This window comes from Balaenoptera borealis (assembly GCF_965194805.1).
Source record: "Balaenoptera borealis genome assembly, chromosome: 6".
Lineage (NCBI taxonomy): Eukaryota > Metazoa > Chordata > Mammalia > Artiodactyla > Balaenopteridae > Balaenoptera > Balaenoptera borealis.
The window spans coordinates 9,461,611-9,473,939 of record NC_138863.1 but is presented as its reverse complement, the minus strand read 5'-3'; the positions used below and the strand labels follow the sequence as shown (position 1 = coordinate 9,473,939).

Here is a 12,329-nt window from a genome sequence, read left to right as displayed (position 1 = left end):
CACCCCAGGGCTCCCACTTCACCACTGCAGAGTAGCTTACAACGCAAGTGCCCATCTCTCTCTCCACCAGCAAGCAAGTATTCGGGTCATCTCTCTGAATACATCTGGCTCCTATAACTTTCTCCACTATCTGCCTCCCAAAAAGGCTAAGATTACTGTGTTACTTACCACACTAGGACTAGCTTTCCAAAAGCCACCCATACAAGCATACCACTTCTCAGAAGAACCCTCTGGTTGTGCATAATTTAATAAAACTGACCATGTAGGATAATGCTGTTTATTAAAAATATATTCAGGGAGAAGGAAGTCAGTGCATTTATGCAATTTTACATACACATCTGTAGTTTGAGGTTCCATTATTCCAACAGTTCATATAAATCACTGTTTCAGATAAGAGAAAAAAATGCTTTACACAGGAGATCAGCAATTGGTTATAGGTTTGGTAATATGAGTAGGCTTGTTGTAAAAATAAAACCACCTCTTCCATTATTAAAGAGTGTCTACTTATGCAGAACAAGTCTTTAGAGTTAAGAACTTTTTCTTGCATAAGAATTAACTTGAAGTTCTTGGAAAACAGCCAATCCTCCATTTTCTATAAATATAAATGCTATATTTTGTCTGGAATTTTTTTTCTTTTGAGGTAACAAAGGAAGAAGCATTTTCAGTGATTTGTCACTATGTTATCCCTTACTGGGTATGCCAACTACTGCAGCGTCAAACCTAAGACCCATACAAAAGCATTTCTCAGAGTAAGAAATACAGAGTACATTTTCAAACAATGTTCTCATTACAATAGGGAAAATAATGTGGGTCAAAAAAAAACAAAGCCCAAGATAAATGAATTAAAGGCTCGATCATCTTTGCTAATGAAGAATGAACAACAGCATCCAGAATCCTCCCCCAGAAGGACGTGGTTTCTGAATGCACAATTACGTCTTTCCCCAGCAAGTCTCCTTTTTCATCACATCTTTTCGTGCAGTATCAGCAACATTCCCATTTCCTGAATTTACTGACAGGAATCGGGAGCACAGCCTGAACAGCTGGTGAACTAAAGGAAAAACAAACTCACAAGTCGCTGGCGATAATCCTTACTGCGGAAAATCAAGAGTTGAATCTAACTTCTTGGATGCAGAAGCTGGGGCTTTCTGTCCCTCGGCCTTATGGCCTTTACGCACCGGACGCCCTGAAGGAGCGCAGGAAGTGACGTCAGCCGGCCAGCTGAACCTCTCCTTTTCATGTTATGTACCAAACTTGCAAGAATAGCCAAATGCAGGAAAAGCAGACTTTAGAATACTATCTTCTTTATAGAATGCCAAGGTGAAAGACAGTTCTCGATCAGTACAAACACAGGGAACCAGAGCTGAAGCACAGGAAGAGAAAGAGAAGTCTGTATCCAATGAGAAGCTGCATGAAAGGTTTCTTCTGCTGGGTTTGGCTAAGGCATCTAGAATTCCCTCCGTGTCTGTTCCGGATGAGACTGCCTAGCATTTACAATTCATTCACTTTTTGGGGGGGCTGGGAGGAGGGGAATACATTTAACCAACTCTTCCTTCTTAAATAGTGAGAGCTACGTTTTCATAAACAAAGCGGATCAAATCAGTAACTTTCTAAATGACGACGCCATAGTCGGTGTTAGCTGTGACTAACATCCGACTGACTCCACCTCAGCAAAAACTGAAAGACAACAAAATCTTAGCCACTATCCAAACTGTCTACGTGTGTAAAGCATACTTAGAGAGTAGTGCTTGTTGACAGGATTACTCAGCAAATAAATTTAAGGCATAACTGGAGGAACAGCAAATGAAGTCTATTTTTCCCTATGATGTAACATTAAGGCCTCTGCCAAGAGAGACTGCTTTCAAATGGGAAGTCTTCTTGCCCCTAATTAACCAAGCGTTCCAAAATTAAGGAGTAAGCTAAAGACTGAAAACTTTTAAACAGATAACTACCAACTTTGAAACAATCAAGCTCCACAGTGCAATTCAAAACCATCCAATGGACTCACTCCTTAGACGCTGAAATCAATGAGGCCAAATCTGCCAGGGCCATGATATGGATAAAATGTTAAATACAGAAGATATCTGAATATGATGCATTACTTTGTTTATACATACGTCTAAATTTTAACAACAGAACCCTTTAAAAAATGAGGAACAAAAAGGTTATGTTCACGCAAAACTCTTTTTTGTGCTTAGTCTGTAAAAAGGTATCAGAACAATTTAAAACAAATTGGTTCATTCTTTAACACTAGTTTCACTTGATTAAACTGCACAGGTCCTACGGTGTCAACGTTAGAACTGCAGAAACACAAGTCCCTCCTACGATGTCAAAGGGAAGCAGCTCACTCTCCAGAGCCTCTGCAAGGACCAGGGAGACACGCTCCGAGTTCCTCTCACAGCTCTGTCCCACCTAAGGAGGGGGTCACTGCCCAGGTGCACTGAGACGAGGGGATGCTCGTATAAGGCCATTTAAGTGGAAACGACAAAGTAATGTAAATAAAACAAGCCACGGAGTTTCTTTTAAGTGGTGAAATAGGGGACAAAGGGGTTTTGACATCAATTAAATAAGACTTTAAAACAAACAAAAGAAAATTGATTTCTCAAAGTCCAATAAAAAAACAATTAGCTCATCTCTTTTTCAGAAAGATGAATTATGGAAATTCTCTCAAATTTATGCAACAGGCTTAATTTTGAACCTTAGGAATGAAGGAAGGAGTCTCCTCTCATTCTCTTTCTACATTTTACGTTCTTCAGTTGCTATTCTAAATTCTTTGAATAGCGAAATCAGCCATGAGCTGTGATGATCTGCCTGCATTGAGATACATCTCTACAACTAAAAGTTATGCATACGGCACAGAACTATAAACAAAAAGGTGAAGCAAACTTTATTTATTTTCAGGTAGAAACATGAACCTGATGAATTATTGCAGGTTTGAGAAATCAGCACATAAAACAACTGGACAGAGCATTGCTTACAGGTGCTTTGATGTGTGTGGAGACAAAGGCTGAGCTGTCTGTCCCACGTGAGCACGGGGAGGAGGGGAAGAGGAGAGCGGAATAACCAAAGAAGACAGTGAACAGAAACTTAAAATGAGAACAAGGGAGAAAAACTTTTTTTTTTACTCCAACAGGGAATGAAAACTGCTAACTTTGCTTAAAACCGTATACATCAATTCAAAATGCTCTGGCCACAGAATAATAAATACTGGCCAGCCCAAGCTGCAGACTTTTTAACCTACACAAAAGAAACGAATGAGCTCTCCTTGCCTCCATTCCAGAGGCGGCGGTTGCCGGAATCACCATGTAAACAGTCCTAGTGCGTCCCTGGTACAAGGCCAGTGATACCCTACAACTATATTAAAACTAAGCTATAAGAAAAGGCTACCTAGTTACAAAGGCTGAATTATATTGACAACGTTTTTCAATTCCATGAATTTTAAATTATATCTTAATTTGAGAGAGAACATGGAACAACGAAAGCCCATGGCTGACGAAGATGTACCAACTGTGGGTTCTGTATACAAAAAAACCTGTGTGAGCGGCACAGACAGTACACGGGTCAGGGCGGGGAATCTCAAGGGAAGTGAGAAGCACACAGAGCTCACCTACTAAACTGTATTTGTCAAATACACGGGAGCTTTAATTGCTGTACTTATGTACAAGAGTTGTCTTTGGAGGAAACAAAACTGCAGACTTAGCTAGATGGATACACACAGCCCAGAATTAAACTGCACAGCGACATTTATTGTTTCAGCCTGGAAAAACATCCCTTTTTTAAATTTCACACAGCAAAGCAAGTTAAAAACTTCACTCGTCAAATAAATGATAATTTAAACAAGAACTTGCTAAAGAAACCTCATCACAACAACGTTTTAGGGCCTGATCACTTTAAGTCCATGGGGCCATTAATGAATAGGAACCAAGTGTCTCTTTTATAATCTGCAAGCCGTTTTCCTACAACAAGAAGGCGTAACATGTTTCCTTGACTCAGGTGATACATTTAGAAAAGAAACCATGATTTTTCTCTTTTGCTGTAACAGGCAGACACTGCGTTTCTCGCTGTGATCAGGAAAGATGGAATGACTGCTGCCCTTCCCTGGCTGCCGTCAGCAGCTTTTCTCGCATTATCTCGATGCTCGAATAGTCCGGCAGCTTAAGGTAGTTCACACAGGTCATTACGGAGGGCAGGAAGTCATCTGGGTTCTCTGTTGATTCGAAGGTCTTCCGGACAATTGTCAAAGGTGGATTCAAGCTCCGGAAGCCTGATGAAGAGGGAAGAAAGGAGGACAGAGGAACTTGGCAAGTTTACGAGACGCCCGCCAGCTAGCTCAGGGAAAGCCGTCTCTCAGGCATGAGGAGAGTGGGTCTGGAAGCACAAGCATACGTACCCTTTCTAATCTGCCCCCATCAGAAACACACTACACTGCTCTGCTGCACAGCACTGCCACACACAGAGGTACTCTTTCCTGCTGGGCAATGAACTCTACCCATTCAAGATATATCGAGGGTACGGAACCTGGTACGTGCTTTATTTACCATCGAAAGTCACCGTATAACACAGAGGCAAACAGTTCTTTATGCTTCCCTTATGCTTTTAAAAGAGCGCCAATTCAACTCATATTAGGATTCATTTCTGAAAAAAACAGACTTTAGAATGCCTTTTCATCTAAGCCATCTAAGGGTTTATAATGTACATATGTCTGAGAATTTGAATTTTATGTAGAGAAGCAGCATTACATGTACATTAGTAGTCCTACTTCAGTGTGTTTAAGTCAATCCCTATGAATTGTCCTGCCAGTGATATCCCTTAACACACTGCAGAACAAATTGAAAACTTAGAAACATTATGATATTGAAATAACTAAGAGGCACTCAAGGTCAAATAAAGAATATCCTGCTGTTGGCACTGAAGTTTTGCGTGCGTTCTCTCCCCCCCACCCCCCTGCACACACACACATACACTCACTCAGAGCTACAATAAATCAACAGCTGTACCCACCTCCAACAGGCAATCTTGGGCTACCTGTCACAAACTGGAGAAATAACCTCTGCTGCTCATTATCAAAACTACTGAGAATCTCAAACAAGAACTTCACAGCCCGACTACAACAGAAATAAATATACCAAAGTTACTTCATCGTATTAAAATACAGTTTTGACTCTCACAATTAGCTAGAGACTATCAAATGTAAATATGACTACATATGAATTCACATTGTAATGCACTCAAATATGTTTCTGTTGTTAAAGTTGGAATTCAAGTGGAACGATTACTGTTGTAATAAATAAGACCTGTCTGGGATTGTACAGATATTTCCACTTTATTATACATAAAAATGGGTAATGGGGACACAGTGGGATTCCCCACCTTTCCTCCTCCTGCCCATTTTCACAGAAATACTTGGGGCAAAAAACCCAAAAAACCCTTTCGGTCCTAAAGTTGCAGTCTTGAGAGAAATGAAGCCAAAATATTAGAAAGCCTCCTTTAATAAGTAAACAAATTTTAAAATGTATATACATGTGTGTGTTTCTGAAAACTGGCAGAACCCAGGACTCACCTGTCGTGAGTGTAACCGTGATCTGGCCTGCAGCATTCCATCAGTGTCTTTGCATCCCAAGTGTCTGCTTTACTGCCACACAGGAGCTGATCCAGCTGTGTGTTTAAACACGGGCAACAGATTACTAAGGACACAGCTGTGTAACTGACTGAAAATGCACACATGTTCTGTTCTGTGGCGTGCCGATATAAAGGTCTACAGAAGCCCCAAAACTTCAGCTTGGTACTCTTTATACAATGCGCTCTTCTAATATATTTACAGATTCAAGCTCTTCTTCAGCTGACATGAACAGGTGCCCTGCCCATTTGCATGAACTAGGTTCTAGGGAGCCTTTAATTTAAGACAAAACATACCTGAGACCAACCCTTAATTGAAGTTCTAATTCTTCTCGTTTCTTAGAGGCTGTAACTCGATAACCTACTTCGAACCAGGGAGATTTTATAAATCCTGGCTTTTAGAAACACAAGGGCACACCATAATGGAAGCCAAGAGAGAGAACAGTGAGCTGGAGAGAGAAGTGGGAGAGGAGAGCTGAACTGAGACACAGCAAATGGGTAGGTTTTCCCACTTTGCGAAGAAAGGCACTTCTGTGCCATGTGGTCATCTGGGACCAAGCTAGTCATTACAGAACAGATATTAGAAAGCAAAAAATGCCTGTGTGTCCTTGGAAAATCTAACATGAGTTTCCAATTAAACCATCTCTCACCTGGTAGACTGCCCATTTGCAGGATGACTCGTACACTCTGAGAAAATCCATTTGGAGCACGTGAAATTTGGTATCTACTATGTGTCACTCACTGTCAGGTACTTTATGTATCTTGTTCAGTAAGAGAGAGGTTATCTCAATCTTATGAATGAGCCAGTCAGCTCAGATTGGACAACCTGGGTAAGGTCACACAGCTAAGTACTGGGGACCAGGATCCAATTCCAAAAGGAACACTTGCTGTTTTCAATTCCAGGTGACACTTAGTGCCTAAAAATGCCAGGTACACCGCATGTTTTAATAAGTAGCAAATCAAAGTGGACATAAAAATAATAATTGAGATGAAAACGCTAAGTCATTTAAAGATTTCCAGATTCAGCCGGTAATAAAGGTGTAGTCTAAAGCTAGTACTCAAAAAAGAAACAAAAAGGTTTCCAACCTGGGGAAACCAAACACCTTCCAGACTCTTTCTGTGACATCTCACTATCAGTGAGTAGTTTTCTGAGATTCTTGTTGCACTTTAAGTAAAGATGGCTGGAAAAAAATTATGCACATACATTCATTAACTCCATTCTCACAAGTGTTCTCTGGATTTGGCAACTAGATAATTTGCAACATCTCCTTAAAACTTCAAGGACTAACCTCGCTCATGAAACAATCAACATCTCAGCGAATCCAGAAAGTTTAGTTTAAAAACAAGTAACCTCCCCAGTGTCACTTTCATTACTATGGACCCATGGCTCTCCCCGCCAGCCACAGGTGTACAGAAACCCAAGTCCCACTCTCCACCAAGCAGCATCGAGGGTCAGCTGACAAGAATGCTATGCTTGGGACTTCCCTGGTGGCGCAGTGGTTAAGAATCCGCCTGCCAATGCAGGGGACATGGGTTCGAGCCCTGGTCAGGGAAGATCCCACATGCCGCAGAGCAACTAAGCCCGTGCGCCACCACTACTGAGCCTGTGCTCTAGAGCCTGTGAGCCACAACTACTGAGCCTGCGTGCCACAACTACTGAAGCCCGCGCTCCGCAACAAGAGAAGCCACTGAAATGAGAAGCCCGCATCCCACAATGAAGAGTAGCCCCCGCTTGCTGCAACTAGAGAAAACCTGTGTGCAGCAATGAAGACCCAACACAGCCAAAAAAAAAAAACCGAAACAAAAAGAAAAACAGAATGCTATGCTTACTCAATCACACATGAATCCCACGCTCTATTATTTATACTGTATTTAATACTTACTTATATATGTTATACATTATACTTAATACATTATATTTAATATTCTTCCTCACTCAGGAAATGATCTTACCTTTCCCAAACATCCACCCCACCACCACACCCAACCACCTACCTTTTTGTTTGCAACAATGGGGTCTTTGACTAAATAGCACAGAGAGACCCCACTAAGATAATTACAGGTACAGAACTAGAGGTGACCATTTCTTTTACACACAAGCTACTCACTTCTTCCGGATAGAAGTACTGAAGGTGACTGAGTGGGAAGACTGACTCAAATCCATCTCTGAATGAATCAAACTGCCTGGAAACGCCTTCATTTAGTGCCCAGAATATAACCAGCTGCAAAAAGAAAACTCTTTTAAAACCTGCGATAAGATTTCAAATTTCTTTCCTATTTAATATTTGGCAAACTACAGTGAAACATCCTTCCTGATCACTTACAAAAAAAAAAATGAAGTCTTTCAAATATCTCCCAGTAAATTACGTAAGTAAAAGTCAGGTCAACTTCTAATTCAGGGTCTGGTCAATAAGAAAATGTAAAAAATGCCATGTGTGTTATAAGTTAATATATTTAATGTGTCTTTAAATTCATTTATCAGTACATAAAATCCCTGTGAGTTATACTTTACCTTACCAGATGAGAAGCAGATGAAACTTCCGAAGAGGATAAAAGGTTATTGAGAATTAAAGATAATGTTTCAAGAGTCACAATTACCAACTGTTAAGTGTTTTTAATTTTTAATGTGCAATTTTTAGTTCTAAATCCTGTTAAGTTCTTAGAGCCCAATCCTTCTGCAGTATGTGCCTCCACTTAGAAAAAGGTAAACTCTGGAGTGCAGTCACATGAAACTGAAGGGTCACAGAAAGCATCTGTTATTGGTCCAACATCTCCTAGTCATCAATGACTTTGGCTAACCCTTCGGGTTCAGAAATAGAGGACCTACTCAGATAAAAATGAAAACAATAGCGTTTTGTTGACAGAAAAACACAAGCATTATTACAAATATTTTCAGAGAACCTAGTTTGGAGTTAACTCATCATTTACTAGTAAGCTGAAAGATTAGTTTTCTCAAAGTAGGCAGTATGAGAACACAGCCCTACTGACTGTTAAAGGAATTACTTAGGAATCACAGAACTGTTAGGCATACTAAATAATAGAGGTCCTCTGCTATCTTCTTCTCTCAAACTGATGAAGAAACTAGAGCTGAAATTTTTCAGAGGTTCTATCTAAAATACACAGTAAGTTAGTGGAAAAGTCAGGTCTAGGAGGTATAGGTGGTATTTTGTCTGGAACCCAATGCTCTTTCCATTCAATGTCAGGAATAAACCAAAAGAAACTTTTCCAAAAGTAGTGATAATAAAGACTTACATAGGTTGTAATCTAAAACATAATTTGTATTCAGTACAAAATTGTTTTCCTTAACTTAACAAATATGGTCAAGGATCATGAAAGGCCTCACCAAACCCATAAATGTATGCGCGCGCACGCGTGGACAGCATCAAAGGCTAGTAGGTCAAGTTAGGTGGCTTGACAGAAAGGTAGAAATGCAGTTTAGTGACAACACAAGGGATGGCTGCTTTTCACTGATCTCTTCAAACTAAGGAAATGAGATGTTATTAGATAGTATTCAAGCTTGAAGAGAGAGAGTTCAAGGTTATAGAAGGTGCGAGATATCTGACATGTTCTCTCAAGAGCAAACAGAGCGAAGGTCAGGAGAAGTGGACTTCGTGCAGTGATCCCGGGCGTCAAAGGTCTCACACCAGGCTGTGCAGCAGCTACCGGACACGCACCTGTGCTTCACTGGACCCTCCCTTCCCTCCCCCTCAAAGCAGTCCGCCCGGGCCCAGCCCCGCATGGCCACAGCTGGCCATCGCCCCAGGGGGTGCTGCGAGTACATACTCTTAGATACTCCTCCAAATTGTGGATGGTGACCGGTATATCCTTTCCTCCTTTCTTCAGTTCGATGTTGGGAAACCCTGGCAGAGTGAAATCCAATCCTAGATCTTCAACTGAGCAGCCATTCATAGTCAGGGTTTCTAATGCATACTGTAGACTCTCTTTGGTCTAAAAAAAAGGGGGCAGGGGGTCAAGCCCAGTAATTCAGTCAGTTATGTTTGTGTTTATGAAATAAAAGATATGCTAATAAATTTTATGTGTTCCCTTAGCTCTTAGCTTATTTTTTTTTCTTTTTTTGTCATAATCTACACAAAAATAAGTCATTGAGATCACAAAGGAAATAATCTTAAACACTTCAAAATCCAATTATTTTTCTATGAGAAAACAAGATTGCCCGAGTGCTCCTCCACAATAAGATGTCCGCTACTCAATCTGACCATATTCAATCAGATTTCACAGAAAGGCCATAATAATTTGCACAGTGGTCAATTTAAGAGGGTAGGCACTATAGAGCCAGACAAACTTTTCATAAATTCTGGGCTAATCTTAATGAATCCAATACATGTATATAGCAAATACTGAGTAATACAGTGCAGTTAGGAAATTGTAAATACAAATAATGCACTATCTAGTATAAATAATTAACTTTTTTTCTCTGCAAGCTCAAGTCTAAAGAATACCCAGAGATTCTTCATTCGATTACTGTGGGCCCAGCATTAACAAATTTGTATTCATACAGCAACAGTGTGATGAAAAAAGGTTCTAGCAAATCCCTAAGAAAAGTCAACTCCTACTCTGAAGACAAATGTTAAAAAGTTTGTATTATTCACTTTTTAAAATGTTTAAGATCATGAAAGGCTTATATAAAATATAATTTCTGAATCAAAGACCAACATACAAAACTGCAAATTCTGTCTGAAAATGAAGGTATCCAGTACAGGAGAAAGAAGATAAATGACTTTCCAAATTAAAGATGCCTCCGAGTATGAAATTCCTAAAGGCTAAACAGTCAAAGTGCAGAAAATCATTTAAATAAAAAAAAGGCTACGAAGTTCTGGTTAACAGTCATTTTTTAAAGAGGAAAGTGAAAGCTGCGTAGGATTACAGATAATTCAAAACACAGAGGAGGGTTAGGGTTAAGGTAAAATACATTGTTGAGAATTTTTACTCCTCTGCAAAAATACATGTTTAGGTCTCTCTCAGTTTCGGGTACATCATTGGATGACACACAAAGAAAGACTTTTCACTTTACATTTGAAATATTCTTCAGCAAAAGGACTTAAACTCTCCATTTTAACGTTCTTTAACTAGAAAGCTCTCCAAAATGCTATCATTGATAGGAATCTAGAATATACAATATGTCCTTGAGATGTTTAAAAAGGAATTAGCTGTTTGTTTCTCTAGACCTTACACGTTAAATTGAAAGCTAAGTTTTAGCCCATTTTCCACGTGCCTTTCAAGAATTTAAACTGCCCAGTGGAAACTCAGCCAGGACAACCTGTTCCGTCTGAATGCTGTGTAAGTAACGAGGGGAGGTGCCTGAGAATACCACCAGTCCTCATGTTCCAGTTGCAAGTTTCTGGAGTGTGGTTTCTGTGCTATGGATTTTATATTTTTAAATTGGTAACATCAGGAATAATAAAGATTAGAAGAACAAATCTCAAAAGATTAGAGGAAGAGAACTGTGGCAGTATACTGCACTGGAGACAAGGGTAAGTAAGAGAGCTTGCAAAAGCTGCCAGAGTGTGGCCTCCAGAGCAGACAGCCTGGGCTTCAGCTCCAGCTCTCCGGTGTTCTAGGTATGTGACCGAGGGCAGGTTACTCAGCCATCTGCCTTGGGTTTCTCATGTGTAAAGTAGGGGTAACGGGAATATCTAAATCTCACAGCAGATTAAATGAATGAATACATGTAAGGCTTGTGGAAGAGCACCGTGAGCTGTACTGTATCTGGAGCGGGCGGGGCTGTTTGTGGTGGTGTTCGCATTATTTTCCTAAGAGATGATCTTAAATAAGATGATAGTAGTTTAAAATTTAAACCTTCAAGTTGGTAAGCATAAACCTTGCTAAAAATCCCAAGACAACAGATTTTATATGGAAAAGAGGGACCTGGCTTCTTTAAACACCAATTTCTCTTAATAAACATTTACCCAAAAATTACCATTAATAATTACCAATTAATATGGGAGATAAAATTTTCTTACAAATCACCTTCTTCTCCGACAAAAAGTATTCTAAAAACCCCATCTACTATAAGCTCCTCTCTATCTTATTAAGAGATGTGACACTTTTTCTAGCTATAGAATCTTAAATCTCTATTCTTATTTTACATAATTTATAAAATGGGAGTTGATTTAACACTGGTCCATGTTACCTGCCCCCATACAAGATGTCTGACTCTATGCCACTTTTTAAAAAATACAGCTTTGTCTTCTTCCAATGTCAGACACAGAACCACTGTTATTCTCAAATGATTTAATTTTGTTAATGTATAAAGAATATACATTAATAATTTAAAGATCAAGATTACCCATGAGATCTAACAGAGAAACCTTAACAGATGTTACCAAGAAACAGTGATACCTACCATGACCTTTAAAAATATCTTCCTGAGATCTCTCTAGAAACAGATGAACTGTTCCTAAATTAAGCCATCTTTCTGGAAAATCAATCTGTCCTGTGAATAGCCTTATTGATTCAAATGCTTACTAAAAGAACTCAGTATGATAGAGTATCTGCCCATATACATAATGTCCATCTAAAATGTAATAAACAAGAGCCCTATGGTTTTAGTTAGGGGTGTATTTTATTTGCCGGTCAAGCTGTCTATTCAACACCTGCTGTTATTAAAGGTCATCTTACCAACTGTAAAATCATATGCTTCAGTTATTATAATAAAAAATTAAACTCTTCCAATATAAAATAATAACTGGACCAAA

General features: G+C 39.5%; 1 protein-coding gene across 20 annotated transcripts in view; it reads right to left on the bottom strand.

Moving 5' to 3' along the window:
- Nucleotides 1–3,722: 3,722 nt before the first annotated feature.
- Nucleotides 3,723–12,329, bottom strand: part of TRIP12 (thyroid hormone receptor interactor 12) — a 145,663-nt gene continuing 137,056 nt past the window's right edge. For all 20 annotated transcript variants that reach the window (XM_082396154.1, XM_082396153.1, XM_082396140.1 and 17 more), the window contains 5 exons: nucleotides 9,397–9,561; nucleotides 7,722–7,835; nucleotides 5,558–5,652; nucleotides 4,999–5,102; nucleotides 3,723–4,261 (listed from right to left, as the gene is read on the bottom strand). In XM_082396154.1, coding sequence (XP_082252280.1) covers nucleotides 4,065–4,261; nucleotides 4,999–5,102; nucleotides 5,558–5,652; nucleotides 7,722–7,835; nucleotides 9,397–9,561 — 675 coding nt within the window. In that variant the 3' untranslated portion in view covers nucleotides 3,723–4,064. The remainder of the gene's footprint in view (nucleotides 4,262–4,998; nucleotides 5,103–5,557; nucleotides 5,653–7,721; nucleotides 7,836–9,396; nucleotides 9,562–12,329) is intronic.